Source organism: Thunnus maccoyii, chromosome 15 (genome assembly GCF_910596095.1).
Source record: "Thunnus maccoyii chromosome 15, fThuMac1.1, whole genome shotgun sequence".
NCBI classification, from domain to species: domain Eukaryota; kingdom Metazoa; phylum Chordata; class Actinopteri; order Scombriformes; family Scombridae; genus Thunnus; species Thunnus maccoyii.
The window spans coordinates 10512220-10535059 of NC_056547.1; the positions used below are offsets into that span (position 1 = coordinate 10512220).

Consider the following 22840-nt stretch of genomic DNA (forward strand, 5'->3'; position numbering starts at 1 on the left):
ATAAGCTTTTTCTGTGTTTAAACACAGGCCTGTTTTACTGCATTAAACTAATTATTTTGGTCATAGTCCAGAGTTGTTGCTTGTATTAAAAGACCTGTCAGCTGACATGAGAGATAGCAGGGTGAAGTGACCCTTTTGTAACATTTAAATCACAGACTTTAACCACCTAATTGAAATGATAACAGTAAATTGAAGACCATCTGCAACCCCCCCTTTAGTACCCCTAAAACCAAAAACCTGTATGTGATCATTAAACACATACAAGACTCTCACCAAATCCATGGCCATCTCAACGTCTGGAAAGAAGCAATACTGCACGGTTGACTCAACTGTTGTGGAAACACCTGGCGCGGAGATTTCAGGTTGCAGTTCCTCGATAGGTCGACCTTCCTGTACCCTCGACTCCACAACCCACTTCATTGCGCCCGCTCGGTGTCAATCTCCTCGACAAAACCCTCCCCCGAGATATCAAATAGGCCGTGTGGCTCTCTGACTACTGCACTACTTGCCCAGACGGCATCTGCTCCATTCAAACACTGAGTGCGTCTCGGCTGCGGTGCGTTGCGCGCAGGCTGGAGAGAGATGACAAGAGCCCCGCGGAACTGGCCAGACAAACATGGATCTCCGTAAAACGCTGATTTCGGTGCTTTGGATATTATTGCTGAACCTCGTGGAAGACTGTCAAGGCGAGGAAGGTATGTGGAAAATGTTTGTTTTGGCTCCGTTGTTTCCAAACTGGTCGCCGCAGCAGCAGGCAGTGTTGACCGACAGTCGCATGTCCGTGGCGGAGATAGTTTGGCATTTGCGCTTGTCCTGTGATGGGAAGCAGGTGCATCCAATTAGTGTGGGGGCATCTTAGTGGAGTTAAAACGAACCTAAAATATTTATTTGCACAAATTGCACATTAAAAAAGAAGGTCTTTTTGCCTCATAACGGAGAGACTCGTTTCAAGAAGCTTGACTATGACAGATTTACGCATTTGTGCTCTGTGAACTCGAAGCGTTTTCAACGAATAACATCAAAATGCGAACAAATATGAGTTTGTAAGGCGTTAAGTCACTCAGTTGGTTGTAATTTCAAAAAAGATGAACATGACACTTTGGTACAAGAGCTTATTGAAAACAAAAAATAATATTATTAGCAGCCTTGTAGATTGTGAGCTAAGTAACTGATTTTGTCCCAAAGACATAAACTGAACTCTTACATTTCTAACATTTCTAATATCATACAGGAGGAGATACAGACTGCTTCAGCATCCGGTTTCTCATTTGTTCAGAAGGAAAAAAGTCAGTTTTGTTTTGGCAAAAGAAAATCCCCAGTCTATTGTCACAAAGATATGAATTGTGCTGTGGGCTTTTGTCACGGCATCTTTGTGCAACTGGTTTCTTTGTCTTTTCATACTCCAACAGTCACTGATGCTGTGGCACGGACGACAGGACTCATTATAGACTGATGCCTTACTGCTTATCCCGCTGCATGCAGCTCTCCTCCGTTTTTTTAGCCTCAGTTATTCTCTGATCAGTATTTCCTCCATCAGTTTTTAAAAATAGTTTTCAACAGTAGGGCAACAATAGTGTCAGTTCCTCTCTTTGTCTTTCCATCAGCGTTAAACAGAGGGTCAAAACTGGAATGCAGGGGAAACAATGTACAATTCACTGAGTGTTTTATCAAGATTTAATACTGATGTGGGATTGGGATTCGGATAGCTGGCTCTGTTAATTGCCCTTGTGCATCTGCACTGAAGTGTGTGAGGGAGCTAGGAAGGTACTGCTGTGGTCCAGCAATTTACCGGCAGCCTGGCTGATTGCCAGAGATAAATACTTTCTGTACCCACAAGTTAGCCGCGATATCGTAAACCTATAGTTTTCTGTAAGTTGTATCAGTTAAAACAGGATGCTGATTGAATGTGTGTGTTTCTGACCGGCTGGCTTAGGTGAAGCCAGGGAAGTGACCCTAATCAGTTCTGAGATTGCGAAGTGGAAAAGAACATCATGGCTTCAGACCCCCAGGCTCTTTCTAAAGAGGGTCTTTACTGGCAAGGCATAGCTGAGTGGATTTTGGATACACACACACGCGCATGTGCATACAAACACACTCCTTTATCAATCTCAGCCTCACTTATATGTATATATATGTATACTTATACGTATACAGTAACCTATATATGCTCCAGAAAAGTACATTTGACACACTTTACACACATCACAGCCATACATCATTGACACACATTAATGCACAACTGGCACACACGCAACTCAGGGTCAAATGCACCCACTCACTTGACATGTACATGTTGCACTTGCATGCAAGCCTTCTCATGAAACATACGCATTAGTGCACACATGCGTGGTGTGACAATTTCTGGTACTGAAGGGCCCTTTTGTGCACGGACATGTAGATACACATGAACACTTAGACACACACACATTTGTACTGTCTTGCATTCACACACACACACACGCTTCCTCTCCAGCATTGGATGCCACACTCGCAGACTCATTGCCAGATTGATTTGATTCCCTGGAATGCTGGATAGCCGGATTTGGATGCTAGCTTTTGTTTAATTGATGTTGTGACAGCGATTAATTGCTGTGAAAGCAATGTGCTCCTGAAGGCTGGTATTGGCAGCAATTCCTCTTGCTGTTCATAAGGATTTGGGAGATAGAAAAAACACTGGAGAGAATTTTTCTTTTTTTTTTTTTTTTTTACTTATAATTGCCATTATATCCATATTAAATGAAGTAATTTACCTACCTGTCTACTGTGTTCTATTAGAGGGAGAAACTCTGCCATTAGCGCTGCATTTCAACAGAGGAAATGTGTGTACATAAAGCAGAAGTCTTCCCTGTATAGGGATTTTGTTAAAGCCCTTTATTACGTTACAGTATTTATGTGGATCTTTGATCATCATTCATGAATTTTCTCTTTTCTAATCTGTCCTTGAGCATATTTAAATCATTTTAGAACCTCTTATTCATAGTTTTACATGCTTATTTCATTTCTTCTCATGTGCCAACAGCATTTTCCCGTGTTGCTTCTATGTGAGGCTCCATGTTGTTAGTTCTTCCTTACTTTTGGGCTCTATTCTTGTCTGCCTCCTGTTTTCCTTTGTTCTTCCCTTCTGTCCTCTCATATGTCATCCTCTTCTTCTTCTTCCTCTCCTCTATACCCCCTCCTTTTTCTCCCTCTCCTCCCTTCCTGAACATGCTCTCTCTCGCATCTCGAGCTGACTTAGCAAACACTAATATGACCGGGGGCTCCTCACAGGCAGAGCCGGGTGTCCACCATCCCACACCAGCGCCTTACACACAGTGAATTTAGCCACTCCCCTCCCTTCAGGCCGCTTTTCTCATTCCCCGCGCCTCACCGCTAACACACCTTGGCATCTCATCGGGATCTCATTTACTTCCCCTCTTCTCCGTCTCGCTCTCCCTCCTTCCCTCCCTCTGCATTCATCCATTCTGCAGCAAGCCGAGAGAGAGCGAGAGAGGGCACAAGCCAGGTAGAGAACAATAGAAGCAGAGTGAGTGAGAGGATCGGAGTGATTGAGAGCGTGAGGAAAAGAGTCTCAGAAAACTGCAGCGTAACCTGTGGGTCTATCCTGTTTGTGCAGCCGTACTTTTGTTCGATGCCTCGCCATGTCAGAATGACCCGGGTGACTTGACTGCACTATGTTCTTTCAAGCATGAAGTCTATTGTTTACCTGCTGCCTTATTATGCTGGTGTGCTGCCCAAGCCCCTCATGTCATGTGTCATTTCAAATTCACAGGTGATATTTTCCAATATGATGCTTTGGGATGCTGCGACAGGGATAGTTTGATAGTTTGGGATTAAGTCACATTATTTATACATATTTAAGATGGCAATGTATCACAAGCAAAAGCTGAAACACTTTTGCAGTTGCATCTTTGCCTAAGTTTGCACTGCTTATAGTAATTTCCTTCCGTTTGTGTCTTTTTATTTACTTAAATTTCACTTTGTGTTTGGTCTGAATACACCTTAAGAGCTACAGTTAACATTTTTGGACCCAAAAGTCAGTATATCTCAGGATCTGCTGCATCGACTTTGACCTTTCTGTTTTAAAATTTGTCTCTTGCAAGCCTCCCAACTTTGTGGAAGTGTAGTACTAAATTCCTGGAGTGTCCCTTTAAGGCAGAGGCAGACTTTAAATTAAAGGCTCATCATAGCAGGGCCACTGCCTACTCAACTGTTATTATTATTACTATAACTCCAATGACATCCCATTTATTTGGAACATCTGTTCTATTTAGATTTGATTTGATTGTCTTTACTGTTGACTTGAAGTTAATTAAAGTGACTAGCCATTATTAAACTCTATTTATATGATATACTATTAGTGAATCTTATAATTAGTACTTATAAGTGCTGTGATTGATTAATATTGGGTTTACTAGCAGTTGCCAGACTGGAAGAGGAGTATAGCACACCATCCTCCCAGGCATCAATTGGGACTAATTGTCTGTGATTGATGCAGGGTCATTTCTGCTCTGCTGCCACTGCCGGGCCCAATGCACTGGTCCGTCTTTGGCTGGCAAGGACAGCCTTGGACCTCTGTTTGTGTGTGTGTGTGTGTGTGTGTGTGTGTGTGAGTGTGTCTGTCTTGTATCAGATGACTGTGACCTCCGTGAGTATGAAAGGTCAGAGCGATTTGTGAAGATGACAGGCGTAGTGCTGCGACATTTTCTTGTCGATGCCTCAGGGACGGGAGGAAGGAAGGGTTACAGGTGTGGAGGGAGGGAGGCGGAGGATGAGGACACTCATCCAAAAAATGATGCATTACAAACAGAAATAATGGGAGGAGAGGTGTGTCAGGTCGAAGAGCGAGGGAAGAGGGACGCTGAGTTGGAGCGAAACGAGGAACATGGATGAGGGAGTGACAGAAAGAAAATTGGAGGGGAATAAAGGCGAGGGGGAGGGAGGAAGTGATGAGGGAATTGTAAGCTGCCACCACTTCTTTGTTTCACAGCTCTTGTATGTTACATGTAATCAAACAGACCAAGGGTTCCTATAACAAGTCAATGCAGCAGCTCAGCCAGATCCTTATTTACCTCCCACTCACTGGAACACATTGACTGAGACTGATAGACTGATGAATTGTGTGTCTAAGAGAGAGTATGCGTGTCTATTGGATCCCAATAGGGTCACCTGATTTCCTTTGTTCAGGGTAAGAACACTACTACAGCATCAGGGCTATTCTGCTTGGATCGGCAAGAATGAGCCATCGGAAAAAGAGATGGGAGTGTGTGTGCAAGTGTATAGGAATGATGGAGGGGAGGGGGAAAGAGTAGTCTTTGTGTGTGTGTGTGTGTGTGTGTGTTTGTGCACATGTGGGAGGAAAGCTGGGGAGGGGGGGGTTTAGCAGGTGTTTCAGCCATATTGGACAGTAAGGAAGGGGCTCTGTGTAGCTGCCTGTGATAGATGAAGGAACTGCGGATGGACTGCGCATTTGGATTCTCATTTCATTGATGAATGTATGCTGAAACATCTCCTTCAGTTGCCGTCTGTGTGTATGTGAGTGCGACACTTGCTTACATTCACTTGCATCTATATTTCCATCTAAGAATGTGGAAGAAATTTTCTACTTTTTATTCTTTTGCCTTTTAATTTTTAGACTGCTGTCTTTATGCATTATTCAAGCCTACTGAGAAGCATCCTTACAATGTGCAGCTTTAGGAAGAGTTAAAGGAAAATTCAAACTTGCACTCTGTTGTAGAGATTTAGGGAAACAAAAACATGGGATGTACATATTGCGGCAAGCTGCAGGATCCTCCTATGGCTTTCCAAATAATGATCTTAAAGGGGGACATATCATGCTTTTTGTGATGTCTATATTAAACATGGTCAAAGTGCCAAACCTTGGTGAACATATGTAAAAATACTCCCTGCAAGTGAAAAGCCAGGGCTTGAGCCTGCTCTGAACGCTTTGTTTGCAAAGTTTCCTCTACTTACTCCTGTATGTTTGTGCATGCCCACGAATGGCCATCTCTTCTGTAGTCCTTGTTGCTAAGGTTGTTTGCGTTGTCCACTCGCATATTTCAGATTGGATTCCGGCTCAAAAAAGTTTGGATGTATATGAGATTTTTTGTTTACATAGACTCTGGAAGCTGGCCAGAGTGGTGGTGGACTGGTCAGAGTGGGCTCATCGGGAGGCGGGCCTTAAAGAAGAGTTAAAAAGACCTGTTTCAGACGGAGGCTGAACTGGCCTTTTTCCATTGGTATTTTGGCCACACCCAGTCAAACCATGCTGCGTTGATTTGCACTTCCATTATCAGTTTAAATGTGCTGAGTTGCGCCGAGTCATGCCCAAGCCCGACTCAAACCGAGTCAAGCCAAGCCATAGGCTGCATAAAAGACCAGTATCAGATAAATAAGGAGTTTTGAACTGTCAGTCATGCAAAGATACTCCAGTAGAACCCCAGAATAAAAATATAGACTTTGAAATGTGCATGATACGTTACCTTTAACATGAATCATTTAAAATGCTTGTCCCTGATTCTGACTGACAGTGAATAAAGAAAGTAGCCTCCTGGCATGGCCATCATGGCAAACCACATAGGGATCTACATACGGGTCAACTTGCAGGACAGTATAAACTCACATATAAACAGTGAGGAACAGCTTTGGGACGCTGAAAGTCATAAATATGTTTACTCATACAAGATAGAGAGCAAACAGGATCATCTCACATTGCATATGTGAAGAGTAGAGGAAAGAAGTCTTAAAACCCACAATGAAACATCAACCAGAGCTGCTTTAGCAAATGCACGTGTGCTTTCACGCCAGAGCCTTATGTAAACCCCTCAAGAGCCTGTTCTCTAAAGGTTCTTCAAAGGTTATATGCAAAATAGTAATAAATTTTACTGAAATAAATAAAAAAATTAAAAATGTCTCCCACCACCCACAGCATGTGAGAGTTAAGACATATATCTGCCTGATTTTTATACGGATGCCTCAAACACATTATTCATCTTTGCTGCTTTTGTTGGGATACTAATGGATTAGAGGAGTTTTTGTTGGCAGGCTTTTCAGTCCTGAGGTGTCTAAAGTTGATAAATGTCATTGGTGTGTGTTTGTGCCGGGCTGTAGCGGTGCTCTTGGCAGAAATTTCCACACTGGGTGTTTTGCATTGAGAGTAAACACTAACTGCATTAATGCAAGGTTTGATGTGGGTGGGCATTTTGGGAATTGAACTGACAACTTGGCGTAGCTGAGCCAGTCTGCCACCCTCACACTCCCCGCATTTCTTTTAATTTCCTTGTTTTTTCAGTAGTGAAAACAAAATCACCCACTCATTTAGGCTTTAGCATGGAAAAACAGATTTATCAAGGCAAGCGGGACTTCAAGCTTATAAGACTTTGCTCATGCCATCTGTAGTTAGACTTAAAGGAAATGTATGCTAAGTACATTTGAAATCTTATAAATATACCTGAAAACTTAAGTAGCACCTTTGTGACACTGTAGGTACATTTAGCTCTCCAGATCCCACTTGACTTGGCCACTTTTTCTGATTTCTTTGTTTGACTTATCCTGGATCTGTTATTGCAAATGCCAGGTGCTGAATGACCTCTAAAGTGAACTCAAGTTTGCTTGCAGTTACATCATTTTGACCAAGCACACTGCGTCACATCAGTTTCTTTTGAATCAGGGACAACTTTAAGGCTTTTGTGAAGAAAATGTTAGGATAGGTGTGTGTGCGTGCGTGTGTGTAAAGGCAGTGTTCAGCCAGAGGTTAAATGTGTTGCCCTTCCTTTCAGATGTTGGCTTAGAGACCATCAGCCTCAATTGAGCCTGGTTTAGGCAGTGCCATTATACTGTCATGGAGGGTGACGGAGGTCCTGAAATGTACACAAAGATGTACACACACACACACACACTTGTGCGCACACATTCTCCTATAAAGGATAACAGACTGTGTAAACTGTGTCTTTGTTGAGACAATATGTTGAATCAAGAATTTGTGCAAAATGATGAACAATATTACGGATGAATTCTGAGATCAGTGCACAAAAAAAAACAACTATTGCGCCCTTTTCACCCTTTTCATTGTGTTTACATCAGTCTTAGTTACATGCTGTGTAGTGCACAAGGTCATCCAACATTGCTTTGTGCCTTTGGATTGGCTGCAGCTGAGGCAATGTTGTCCAGTGGCCCAGATACAGTTATGTAACAGTTATGTGAGCTGACAACAGTGGGCTCTCATTTTGTTAAAACATGAGGCGCAATCCTTTTGTGCCTGAACCAAACTGGCTATGCACACTGTGCATGTTTTAAAGACAAGACATGGATTCATGGATTCATGCACATGCTCCCAATAGTCTTGCTCTCTTACTTTCTAACACATACGAACACACGTGGCATACTTGGAGACACCATATACCTTCACACCTTCACCACCATACTCCAATCTTCCCTCTCCCATGAGCCTGCCCTCTTCATCTTTGCTCTGTTGTGTCAGTGTCTGCCTCGTTGGCTCCGGCTGAGGCTGGCCGGCATGTGAAGGCGGCCTCTTAATGTGCTTTTCGTGTCCGCTGGTCCTCCTCTGCCATGTCTGAACTGATGACACATGTTAGTTGCTTTCTTTGTGTGTATGTGAGTGTGAGTGTGTGTGAGAGTGAGCGAGTGAGCAAGAGGTGGAGAAAACACCTTACATCAAACCTGCTGATGTATGTACATCTGTCTGCACTTTCTTCTTCGCACATGATTAAATGCTACATCATGCTTCTCCAATCACTCTTGCATTTCACATCTACCATCTCCAGCCCCGTCTAATATAGGAACTGTTAATGAAAGTTTAATTTTTATCACACATTCTGCTAAAGCATTTTCCAAAGTGGTGTTATGTAACATTTGTGCATTCAGATTGCAAAAAATGGCCCCTCACATGTACACATTTGTATTCACCTGCTACACACTAATCTTAAAAATATTGAATCTTTCTCCAAAGGCAGCCGTATGATATCTACGGCAATTGCATCTGTGCTAAGCAGGCCTGAGCTGAGTCAAGCTGCAGCACTTGTTCACATACTCAGACTCTTGAACACAGGCAGCTCTGCATCTGTGTGGTGAATTCATGCACACACAAAGTTCTGTGCATCTGAATGTCAAGCTGTTGAACAGCATTTCATCAACAAGCAGTATCGTCAGAAAATCCAGCTGGGTAAATGATTCATAACCAAACCAAGGGATGTTGTCTATAGGAAGAAGTGAACCTGGTAGCTTCAAACCAAAAAAAAAAGGGCTGACCATCATGTCTTGCCATTTGGAGACTCCCACAGTACATGAATGCACCACAGCACAACAAATGTCATGCCATAATCAGACAGCAGCCTGCAGCAGACTTTTCAAACCAAATGATATAAAGCTAGTCTTGTTTTGTTTTTTGTTTTTTTTAAGGATTTGCTGACTTTACGGAAACCTTAACCTACTGTTCTATTTAATGAGGTGTCTTTCTTGTCTTTTCTGTTACATATTTCTGTTCTGTTATGTGTATGTTTGTCCAAACTTATGTTAGTAGTCAATGGGGGATTATTGTAGCAAAAATCTATTTTGAGCCATAATCTGCCCACTTTAAGAGGTAAAATATTCAGCAGCATACATTATCCAAAGCTCAGACCGCTGGAAGAGATGTACACATATAATCCATAACATAAAAAAATAACGATTCACACATATACATCGGATGGATAGACACACACTGTTTTCTGCCCAGCGGTTTTGTGTCGTTCTTGTCTTTGCTTGTGATCCCTCCTTCCGTCTCTGCTCAGTGGTGGTAATGACCGTCATGTTGGAAATGTGTCCGGCTAGGCCTCGTAAACCATTACCCCCGTGCCTAGGAAACCCCATTAATCTTTCTGAGAGGCGTTTGACCTTTCAAACTCATTAACCACAGCCGGTGTGCAGACAGACACGAACGCATACACAAACTGCAGATGCGCTCTCTCTCTTTTTCTCCTGCGCACAAACAAACAGTGGTGCTTAGGCAAACCTGGCTCTACACACTCACACACACACACACACACAGGTGAGGTGTGAATGCACCGATGTGTGTCCAACTGCCAATATCGCCTTTACCAGCTTGCCATCTTAGCCACTCTCTCTCTCTCTCGCCTCTCCTCTCATGTCCTCTTCATCCCCTCGCCTCCTCACCGTGTGGGTTTGGTCAGTGACCTGGAAAATTGCCCGACCTTTTAATACGCATCTTCCTCGGTGATGAATAAATACATAAATCGCGTGGCTCCGGTTCAGTCAGTTTTATTATACCCCTCCCAACCCCCAGTTCTCCCTCCCGTACACCTCATCGCACCCTGTCATCTGCACCCTCTCCACACAGACACGGAAGAGGGAAAGCAGGGTGTCTTTGAAGTGATAGCCCCCCGCAGAGAAGACTATCCATAATGAACGGGTGTTAGTGACTGGGCTGAGGGTGAGAGAGTACGAGTGCGAGCAGCGTAGATGTCAAAGGATTTAATGGGGTGAGTGGGCGAGGCAGGTTAACACGCCAGCATGGGACCTGCTCTTCTCAGTTTATCAGAAAGCGAGGGCGGCAGTGAGAGAGCTTTGTAGGTGGCCGAGGATGTAATGTGGCGAGCGGCAAGGAAGGTTAACATAGCAGCATGGGACCTGATCTGCTCAGTTTATGTCAGTTTTATATTGCAAAAGCGCAAGGGAGAACAGAAAATGTAGGTGGCTGACGCTGTAATAGGCTAAGTGGTGGGGCGGGAATAGATTTAAACTTTTTCTGCTCAGTTTACTGTGGGTCTGAATTATGGAGGGATGGAGGAAATGAAGCATAGACGGAGTATATGGGTGAAGTGGGCAGTTTAGAAGAAAAAGAGAGACAGAGAGTGAAAAAGTCATGTTAAGTAAATGGAAAGAGTATGCAGAGGTGGTGAAGAAGGCACCAGAGCATTGCAGCGGCCTGAAATTTTGGCACAAACCTGACCTGGGCTGATTTGATTCAGCTAACAAAATTTTTCAAAATCCGTTCACATCTTGCCTGAATTGTTTAGGCGATATTTTGATGTCGAAACAAGTCTCATAGGTCAGGTTACAGAACTTTCTGAAGCAAAAACACGCTCGAAAGAAAGAAAAATAAATGTGTGGGATAAGATGGAGAGCGGAGGCAGAGAACTTTGAGTGATTGAAAACCAGACAGAGTATGCGCATATTGTACTGAAACATTAAAGGGGTCCTGTGGAGTTTTCTTGTAAACAAAAACAAAAATTGTGTTTTCATTCAGTGGTTCTCACTAAAATGCATTGTGTGTGTATCCTCATAAAATGTGTTGTTCATTTCTTTCCTCATGAAACTTTTGCAAATGCATGTGAACACAACATACAAACAAATCAGTGACCCCTAAAAACACTGCTCTTTAGCACTACCTGTGGTCAAAAACTACCTTTTTAATTTGCTGAAGATTTGGAACTACCATTCATCACCCTGTTGCATTAAAGTTGCACATTTTTGAGTATCAGAAAGCAGAAAGTAGTCTGCAGAACAGTTTTAAAGCAATAAGCCCAAGTGAAATATCTTCTTTGGCTTGCTGTTTTCTTTAACAACAACCTGTTTTCTTGGTCTCTTTTGATTAAATCACTTAATTGCTGAATGAAACTTAAACATTCTGTTTTTGTATCCATGTATAGGCAATGTGTGCTACTTGTTAGGTTCGTCGTCTGTATTGTATTTGCATGCTGTACTCTGTTCCTGTCGTCTCTGTGTGTTTGCGCTCGTGGCTACTTGTCCTGCATGATATTGTACAGACTAAGTACATTTCTGAACATGTGTCTGCATGCGTGTGCATTTGTATGCGTTTCTTTGTGTGCCTGGTTGTGATTGCAATCAGAGTGTCATCAGTGCAGGATGGTTGGGTGGAGTGTGCTCCTGTTGTTTTCTCAGCTTCCTCTCAGCTCTAAATGTTACCTTCCTGTTTGCAAGTCAATTAGTCTGCCAGCCAATCAGCCAGCCAGCCAATCAGTTTGTCCGTTAACCAGCTGGCTGGACAACTGGCCATTTAGTCAGGTAATCTGGCAACCAAGCAACCACTGTGACAGCTGGCCAGGAAGCCATTTAGTCAGGCAGCTAGCAGTCAATCAAAAAACAATTAAACTAATAATCAAGTTAGCAAGATGCCGATTGCCATTTTATCTTTGTCAGCCAGCCAGCAATCAGACAGCATGGCATTTGATTACTCAGTCATTTGACACAAAACAGTGTGAGCACTAAAGGCATTCCTTCCTATAGCCTACTGTGTCTACAATCGGTTAATGCAGTGAGATTTCATTGAAATCTGTTCATCTCTATTCGTCATCATCCTCACTGGTTTATCAGAGGCAGAAAACATTTTTTCCTTGGGCAATATTCAGATTCAGTAAAGCAAGTGAATCCTGCTCCTTTTGCACCACAGGCCCCCAGAACGACAACTACAGTGAGTCCGAGGTTTTATTTGCTAAGAAAATATGCAAATCAAGTTTTGGCACCAAAAGCCATCAAAAGACCAGTGCACAAGCAAAAACAAAAAGGAAAAAATTGTGCGCCTCAGCTGGAAGACTAATCCACAGTCTGGCACCCCAGCACCCTAAAGCACCCTGTCTAACTGGGGCATTCTCTGATCTGATTTGCTAAGAAATTCTGAATGTACTTTAAATCCCATGGACATTCGTCTTTAAGGTCTATTTAGTGTTCACCATCTTCTCAGAATAACTGTCTGTCTCTTTAGCTAGAAACATGTGTGAAATTTTTCACTTTCTTTGCCATTTGTTCTGTCCTTTTGCTTGGCTGGAGGTGTTGGCTCGTCTGAGCATATTTACTGGCAAATACTGCTTACAGTTTTATACATGGTGGTTGATGAATGCCATTATATTCAGCTATAGAGTGAATGTGCCAAAACAATAAGCTCAAAGTGGCTAAAGCCGCATAGTTGGGTGTTAATTCTCAGCAGGTTTGGCACTATTTTTTCTCATGTTCTTCCTTTCTGTCTCTCTCTTTTCTTCTCACTTTCTGTCTTTTTTTTGGACTGGTGGATGGGAAGACAGTTACATTAATTTAATTTAAATGACGGAAATTTCCTGCATCTCACCTCACCTGTAATTCATGCATGTTGGTATGGACATCAGTTCATTACTGACACTTACTGACAGATGAATTACTATGACATGTTGTGGTGTATCTCAGAAGTCTACATACACACACACACACACATACTCTTTGTGGTGCATACATGCATGAACACCGTAAGTACATACTTCATTTCAGGCGTGTAGTGTAAATATGACATGCAATAATAGGAAAAAAAATAATGTTTAATATCAAATATTGAAAAGCTTTTCTTTTCTGCTGCAGCTTAAGCTCTGAAAATTATTACACGGTTTTTTCACTATCCCCCCTTGGTCCAGCCTGTAGCTAAACACTAGCTATGGTTATTACAGCACTCTGAGAAGGATTGAGTGTACGGTGGCGCCTGTGTGTGGTGTTCGTTTTAGCAAGAATTGGTTTATGTGCTGTAATTGGTTTGCCCTCGCATTTAATACATTTGCTGTGTGTGGTTAGTGTGTCTCAACTCTGTTTCTGTGTGTCCCATGCTTGTGTGTGTGTTAGATACACCTTCCATGGATGAATTGATTTTAATGGGGTTACCAAGGGTTGTTATGAGGTTGATAGTGATGTAGGCAATTTCTCCCATTTTCTGTTGTGTAGTGTTCCTGTTTGTGTGCTTGCTGTTTAGCCTGAAATGACCATTTTTTTACACTTAAATTTGCATTTCAACACATCAAAAGAAAGCTATTTTGTGCTGTTTGTTCTGTAAAGTTGTTTAATGTACCTTTCTGCATGTTTTTTTTATACTTTTGAGATGGGATTATTTGTTTGTGTTCATGAATTAATGTCTGCAAGCGTGTCCTCTCCGTGTGCGTACAGCTCTGTGGTGGTTAATGTGTGATGTAATGCCGGAGTGGTCAGATGGTCCGACTGGCATGGAGCTGAGGTTGACCGGGATACTCTCTCTAGGGCAGATGGGAAGGGATGCTCTTGCGCAGGAAGTGGTAAAATAAAGTGCCTTCATCCCTCTCTTCCTTTTTCTCACTCACTCTCAGTCACTCTCCCTCAATTGCTCTTTCCATCTGTCTCTCCCTCTCTCTCTCTCATTCTCTTTCGCATTCTCTTACTCCATCTAACTCACTCACACAATTGAACTTGGCAGTGTTTCAGGGATTGAGTGGCTTGAGTTAATGGTGAATTACCTGCGTCTCCGAAGTCTTGAGTGTGTGTGTGTTCGGAAGGAGCAGGGGGTGTGGTGGGGGGTAAAATAATGGACTTTGCTGGAAGGTCATTTGAAGGAGCCTGCCACTAAATCACTAAATGCCACTAAAGCACTCAATAAAGTCCATTCATTGGCCAGGATTGTTGTGGATTTACATGTGAATGCAAATTGGTTACCAGTTTGTAGAATGTAATTGTTTTCCGTGCTGAAGAATTTGTCTTTAGCACACAGACTGTAATACGGGCGCCAAGAGTGACTTTGGGCTTCCCAGCAACCTTCAACCTCCTTATATGGGTTTTTCATTGTTTGTACACTGCTGCCAAGGTATGTGCGTCTCTGTTTATGTGTGTCCTTTTAGGACTTTGGGGGATTTTGATAATGACGCACAGTGGCAGCACCACTCAGACGTCTGACTCAGACTGCACCACACAAGACTTGGGTTAATTAGCAAACTAACCACCAGTTAGCGAGCCAAGATGACTAACTTTTCTTCCAGCATCAGTTCTTGAGAGTACTTCCAGAGAGAAAAGATAGCTAGTAGTTGGCCATGCGCCGAGTATTTTCACCTCCAAGAGACAGGGACGATCTAGTTAAGTCACTCAGCTTTATTTGTCCAGGTTGCCTCAGGTTTCCAACTTGTGATCTTGTTGCGACAAGTCCAATTCTTTATTCTGAAGAGTCACTTCTATACTCAAGCCTTAGGAATCACTTAGTCTGGTCACAGCTTCACTGACATCCATCCGTTTAAACAAGGAGTGCTCTGTTTCTGGCCTCTCTATCTCATTTTGGTGTGGTTTAGAGTTTAACAAACTCACACAAAATTATTTTTAAAAGAGTAATTAACCAAAGTCCTGATATAAAAGGCCTTGGTATAAATGGTGTCATTAATATTTGTTTTGTTATGTTATTATAATAAACTAAAGACTTTTAATACCTTGCCTCAAAACAACCTCCCCATATATTTCAGTTTGATACAATTTTTTAGCTTTTTTGTGGTATACTGTCCTTTTCTTTTTAAAAAAAAAAAAAAAAATTCTTTTGCTCTGTCATTCTTCTAGTTTCTCACCAAGCCTGCTCTGGGACTGAGAAATAGCCAACATCTCACAAAATGCAGAGACTCAAAGTAAATAGCGAATATATTAGCATGCCCTTTTCCAAGAATCTTAAAGAGTCTGTGAAGACACATGTATACAGTAGGCAAAAAAGTCACATATCCATATTTACAATACACTTGTGACATGCATAAGTAGCACACGTGCCGCCTCAACAGTTATTCTTATTGCTTTTTTTGCCCCCCCCATTCTTTCTACATACATGTACAGACACACATACACAGCATGAGGGCACAGGAATTGCTTGCTTTTAGCCAACCACCCCCTGAGAATGGAAGCTGATGAAAAATTCAGCCCTGTTAGTCAAAGAGTGGCTTAAAGGAAAGGAGAACGCTGTTACTGGTCCTCTCTCTCTCTCTCTGCCTATCTGTCATTTTGTGTTTCTGATTGTCATTCTCGCTGCTCTCGTTTTCTTCTTGTTTTGCATTTCCACTCTTATTTTCCTCGTCCATTTCTCCTCTCTCTCTCTCTCTCTCCCTCTCTGAGTCACCCTACTTCTGCCTCTCCTGCTTATTCCTCTCCTAGCACGGTTAAAACACCTCACCGTATCTGTCTGATATATTGAAAATGGCTTGTGATTCTGCCACAATTCAAACAGTGTAACTGTTGGTCACTGGGCAGCACTTTGTGGTCACCATTTGCCCTCCACTTGGCTTGAACTACAAACCTTCTGCTCAGTCAGACCATGTGACCTTGGCAGTTGAATGTTTCTGACCCGTGACTTGGAAAGGTTTTAAACTCATATGGTGTGGTGACAGCTTTGTAACAATTAACGGGGCCGAACCCGGCTTGTATTTTAAAATGTCTCATATTGCTTCTAAAGTTCCTCGTTGTGATCCAAACTTTTTTTGATGTAAGAAGCAGAAATGAGGTTATATCATTGACACTTGTCAAAATAAACCACTCTAATCAGTTTTACGTTTTAAATTGTTTCATAATATCCAATTTAAAAAATGTCGCTGTATTCTTTCGTGACGTTTATTAGGTTGAAGCCTGTCAAAGGTCCGTTGAAATTGCTGGCAGACGAGGCCAGAAGGAAAGGCAGCGAGGATGACGATTGAAATGCAGCTCGGAAAGGACAATACTGAATCTAATCTGTTTATACAACCTCACCTCCAGTGTCCCTCCTGTCTCCTCTCATTTCAAACTTGACAAACAAATATACACATTTGTGCATAAACACACACTAACGCACACACACACACACGCGCCCATGCACGCACACACCTCCTACACTTTATGAAAGAAACAGAGGTCCTTCGCTTATCTCGCAGGTGAAATCTGGAAAAATGGAAGTGTTGCATTTGCATTTTAATTTGCCCTCAATCAGGCACTGTGTTTGGTGTTGCAGCGAAATTGCCTGGTGTTTGCTCCTCGTCCCTATTTATAGGGGCTCCATGAGAGACGGGTCCTAAATTCAAATCTGCCTGCTATCACAGTGTATGGAGATAGCTTCCTCTCTTTTTTCTCTTGTCATTTATTCTCTGCATATCTGTCTTTCTCTATCTTTCTTCATTTTTTTTCATCACTCTACATCAGTTCTTTATTATTTCTCCTTTTTTCCTATACACCTTTTTTTTATTCTTGTTTTTTGTTCTGCTTTCATCACTCTCTCCACCTCTCCCCCCCATTCCGTCCTTCCCATTTCTCATTGCCAGGAGAGTGAATGCACAGATTTCATTAGCGATGCCATGTGCCACGCTACTCTGCTCTGAAGGGCTCCAGTAGTCATGGAATCATGACCCCGCTCTGCCCTCATCATCTCAACCCTCTGTCATCCCGTCCCTTTTTCCCAAAACCCACCCCTCTGCCCCCCCCCTCTCCTCTATATTCCGCCCTTCCTCCATCCGTTCTTTCCGCTCTAGCCGTCTATAACATGGCCATAAGCTGTCTGTGGCAGATGAAGGACCTCCTTCACACAACCAACTGCTCCCTGGAGTCCAGAGCAGTGGAGGTTTAACCCAATAGTGTCTGTAACATACTCTGGTATGGGTGTGCAGTAAATGGTGTGTGCAGGAATGTGCAGCAAATGGTGCTGAACCGTGTTTCCTGCAGGTTATTGTATAGTAATTTAATAAAAATAACACACATAAGTAATGCAATTGCCTACTGTATCCCCAACTGCACACCACACATGAAAAGAATAAAGACACCTAGTACAACAGTCTTCTTGCAAAATATTAGCCTGGGAGCCAGATGAATCTGGCGAGCTCATTTTTGATCAAATATGAATCAAGACTCTGTTTCTGCATTGCCTATGTCCTGCCTCAGATGTAATTTGAGAAGGTTTGAGAAGGTTTTGAAGGGTGACCAGGCTGCCATTTTTCCCTGTTTGAAAACCAAAACCAAGCACCGCCCGACTTGCATGTGTTGCTCAGCTCTCACTTTGCTTTCGTTACTCTGGTTGGTTGTAGGTCTGTCCAGTTGTGTCCAGAGGCATTTTGGTCTGCCCGTTGATATCTCCCCTTGGAAACTGAAAATGAACTGAGAGGTTCCAGACTAATATGCGTTTGCAATGCCAGGCGAGGAAAAAATGGAATTAGGCTACTGGCAATGACTTGACATTAGTAGTCTTTTTCCTTTTTTGTCTTGGGCCTCATTTCCCAAAAGCATCTTAAGGCTAAGATAATCGTGAAATCCATGTTATGAACCTTCTTAAGTAAAGCGTGTTTCCCAAAAGTATTGTCACTGAACATGCTCTTAGAAATGATCGTAGAATACTGAGTGTCTCCTACCAACTCATAGGAGGCTAAGAGCATCTTAAGCAGCTCTGCAAGGTCTGTTTTTCTTAAATATCCCATACCTGAACATCTGACCAATACAAAAAGCCTTTACAGCCATCTGTGGAAGGTGCTAAAAGCACCTCATGATCAAATGCCTCAGTCAATCCATCATCCGTGATTTGCACATGAGGGTACAAAACGCCTGGAGGCTTTCTGGTTGTAAAATGAGGTGTACATACATTTGATCAAATCCCCCTACATGCAGCTCCAGGTGGTCTGATTGGTTCAGCGCCGGTCGGCCATGTCGATGCAACGCCTCACTCGATAGGCCGGGCACCCCAGGGACATGACCTTTGAGTTTTCTGCTGGGTGTTGTGATTGTTCGATACAAGGTGTCAGGGAGGTCTTTAGAGGTCAAGACAGCTGACCTTTCCCCTTTAACCCTCAGGGATCAGAAAGTCAACTGCAGGGCATTAAGCTATCAGGACGGGAGTGCGGCATGTATGCCTGTATAGGGTCATTTATGGTAAGGAAGCAAGTGTGTGTGTGTGATTAAAATGTAGTGGTGCAGAGAGGACTGCATGCACCAGCAGCTTTTGTCTGGATTTTGTATAGCTGTTTACTGTTGCTGTATTTATAAAGGTTCTTTGACCATTTAATCAACTAATGTTATCACATATCTATAGACTGACAGATTTCCTATTCGTTTTCTATAGCAAGCAAGGCAAGTTTTACATACAATACCATCATAATTTGAAGATTACCCTACAGAAGATCGTAAAATCCAGGGGTGGAAAGAGAATTAAAATAAGTAATATAACAAAAACTTCATCTGCAAAAATTTACTCAAACATAACACTCATACGTTTCTCTAAAGCTATCCTATCTTATTATACTGTAAATTACACTATTAAGAGAAAACCCAACCTTTCTATGTTTTAATTTAGAACTACCAGTTGATTTTTCACAGGCACAACCTCTTCATTTTGCAGAGTTAATTAGGAAATGTTTTTTTTAAGGTTATTTTGTAAATGTGTGTGTATTAACGGCATGATTAATTAGAGCTGAGTTGTCATGTTGATGGACTATAGTTACCGAAGGCCCCATCTACAGGTGTTATCACTCAACATGTTGCCGCGTCTCTTGCTCACTACATGTCTGTCCTGAGGATACGGTATTGGCTGGAACGCATCACACATCCACGCATGTGTAAATGAACACATGCGTACCAAATCACACTCAGAAAGACACACAGCTGTCATCTGAATTACATGAACATGTGTGTGTGTGTCACAGGGTTCTGGTGACTGTGTGTGTGTGTCACCACAGCAATGATGTCAGGGAAAATATGAGTCTGTGTTTGTGCATGACAGTAGACTGTGTGTATAGGTGATGGTGGCTTTCCTGAATGACAAAATGGACTAGCATATAAGAAAGAAAGTGTATGATTGAGTTTGTTCTTTTCCATCAAAAAACATACTATGCTTTATTCCCAAAATATTCCCTATTTTAATTGAATTAGCTTTCATCATTAGGGTGTATATGGGGTTGTTTTTCAGAGAGAATCTATCAATAAGATAATTAATCATTAAGCCATGTGATTTTACTGGGGAAATATAAGATACAAAATACACAAGACAAATCTTTTCAGAAAAACTGTATTATCTATTTTTATTTAAAGATATTTTTAGAGAATAAAGAATTTATTAGGAAAAAGCTGCGCAACTTTAATTTTAACAGACTGGTAATGAAACACTGTCTGCACTTCAATTATTACTTTTAACAGGACTTTGACTGTGACTAGATGGTTACAGGTTTACAGTTATGTACTGGCAACACTGGATGAACTCAGATTTAATTTCTAATTCAATACTCAACAGAATAAGTAGCTCACTACACACACATATAACAGTTTTTCTTACATACATATTTTCAACTGCAGTGTAACAGTTTTTTTTAGCCACACACAAACGAATACCTGCTCTCGCAGCAGAGTCACAAACCCCCACTCTGCCAGACAACAAACTGATAATTTAAAATGGCAAGCTGAGAAAAGACATCCTTGTTTCCTGTGGTGTTGTCTCCCCACCCCGTCCTTCCATGGTAACCAGCGGCCGCCTCAGGCATTAGCACCCAGGGAAGTGTAGTAGCAGCGGCAGCGGCGGCCCCGTGGTTAACAGTTAGAGGAAAACAAGTAATTAGCCCTGATAATTAAATCCTTCAGTCAGCCAGCCCGCGCCGTTGAACTGCTCGTGCTTTTCTGTCCATTTACATAAACAGTAGAATTGGTCCGTACTAAAAATGAGGAATTAGCAGATTAATTCTGTTCTATTATCTGCCCGGCGATAAGCAAGTAAACAATTGGCGGTGGAGAAATGAAATGTGGATAATGGCTGGTGGGAGGATGAGGGGAAGGAGGACGAGGATGACAGGGTTGTGGCCCCTAACAGCTAGTGGTACAAATGAGGAGCATAAGCTGGCTGTGCCCTCTCACAGGACTGGAAAGATTTTGTTAATTTGTGACTAAACTGTGTTTGTCTCTGCCACTGTGTGGTTTGTAATGTTTCGACGTGTGTTCGCACATGTCTATGTTTGCGTATAGACATATTTATGAGCAAACTATCAATGTTGTGCTTGCCTGTTTTTGCGTCCTGTCCTATTGGGTTCTTGTTTACTCGAGGGGGTAGAAATCAGTAAAGGAAGTGGTCTTTGTCTCTCATTAGAGCAGCTCTTTGATTTCATTAATTACTGACCTACTGCTGCTGCTGCTGTGGTTTGGCACAGCCTGGCGTTCTAACCACTCACAGCTTACTGCCGCTGCTCCACTCCACATTATTTATTTATCGCCTTGGCTTGATAATTAATAACCATGATTTCCCAAGGAGTCCTCAGTGTGTGTATTTGTGTGTGTGTGTGTGCATTTGTGTGCTTATTAAGAATGGATCACTCGCTGGGCTTAGGAACTTTACTATTTCTACAGATTCTGGCACTTGCTTTTCAACTCTGTGTAGGTCCCTAGATTTTTTTTTTTTTTTTTTTTTAGATTTTTTTTCATCTTTTTGTGTCTTTGTGTCAGAATGATTGCAGCAGGTCTCTCGTGGAGCAGCCGGCTCGATTCTGCTGATGAGCTCCCATCTGATGTGAATCTAATATCTCCAGCTGCACAACCAAATCATTACAGGGTTGTCTGGAATAAGCTCTATGACATTATTTTACTATAAAAAAAACTTGGCAATCTCCTAAAAAGGGAAAACTGACTGGTAGTAGCACAATGCATTCAGACAACTCCTCTCACATATACCTTTTGACAGCCTGAAGTCCACTTATGACTGACTTTTCTTCCTCCACAGTCCTCATGATTCTTCTGTTGGCACATACAGATGTCAAGATCAACATCTGGATAGCAACAGACTTTGATTGTTACCACGGTACCCTGTAAAGGAAATAAGACACAAATGAACAAACATTGTAATTGTCTTCTGAAATGACACACAAAACTGTTTTCTGATCTGACGTCCCAATCGGCAGGATGACACCATTTGACTAAAATTTATTATCAAAATAGTTGGCAATTAATTTTCTGTTGATCGATTAATCGACTAATCTAATCTGACTTGTTTAAAATTGTGGGAATAATATTTGTCATGGTTTAAAAGAAACCAGTGTTGACTGTTGGTAGGAAACAGGAAGCAAAGTCTCAGTCAGACCTTCTCCCTCTACAGATTCTGGCTCCATAACAATGTTACACTATTTCCTCCTTTGTTCTTGATGGACAAGATTTATACATCCGCTAGAGGGCTTTGTCACTTGAACTTAACAACATGTCATTTTTTGACATTTGCTGAAACAACGGATTGCTGCTGTTGTCTTTTTTTCTTTTCACAATTCTACCATTGGTGTTTTTTGTGCCATTTATACACAGTCATGTGTCAGAGCGGACAGGTGGTCTGTTTTTCTGGCCTATTGACTGCTATGACCAAGCCGTCTTTTATTCTCCCTCTCTCCTTACTCTGTCCCTGCCGAACAGAGCTAGTTATGGAGCCTATTGACTGATTGGCTGTCGGCCCCATCGATCCCCAAGGTCGCACTGCTGGCTATTGACGAATGTTCCCACAATGCCTTCCCCACCTTCCGTCATCTTCTCCCTCCACTCTTTGCACCTCTCTTGTATTTCCCTACTTCTCTCTTCTCTTTATATCTGCCTTACTTAATCTATCATTCACCTTTCATCTTCAGTCCCCCCTTATCCCTCCACTCTCCCACATTCATCTGTCCATCCATGTATCCATTCTTCTTCTCCCTCCATCTCTCTCTCTCTCTCTGCGTCCATTGCCGCTATCATTCATCGATGCAGCAGAGATCGATGCTGAGGATAATGGGCGCTGGGCCCGCGGGGAGCCGGCAAAGGCTGTGCGGGTACACGTTCATGGTGCTGACACAACTCAGATGATAGGAAGAGAAATTAAAGATATACTGATGGCGGATGAAGTGAGGTAGTGGTGTCCCTCAAGGTAAAGAAGAGCAAAAGAGGGCAACAGGACAAGCTGAGACAGAGAGAGAATCAAAGAGGAGATGTAGGCTCAGGAGTGTATGCCTGAGGGCAGCTACAAGACACACGGGCCGGCTTTTGGGGAAACGACAAGACAGAAGGCCGTGAGAGAAACGAGTGAGTGGAAAGATCCCTGAAGCTGGCAGAGTGCTGACTTTCATTTTGTGGATTGTCACTGAAT

At 42.4% G+C, this 22840-nt stretch overlaps 1 protein-coding gene across 6 annotated transcripts in view; it reads left to right on the forward strand.

The window, feature by feature from the left end:
- Positions 1–311: 311 nt before the first annotated feature.
- The window catches only part of LOC121912715 (ephrin type-A receptor 10-like), a 154555-nt gene continuing 132026 nt past the window's right edge, over positions 312–22840 (forward strand). For 3 of the 6 annotated variants that reach the window (XM_042435060.1, XM_042435064.1, XM_042435063.1), the window contains exon 1: positions 325–695. In XM_042435060.1, coding sequence (XP_042290994.1) covers positions 617–695 — 79 coding nt within the window. In that variant the 5' untranslated portion in view covers positions 325–616. Of the gene's footprint in view, positions 696–22840 lie in introns of all 6 variants that reach the window. The other 3 variants (XM_042435061.1, XM_042435062.1, XM_042435059.1) reach the window with 3 other exon arrangements.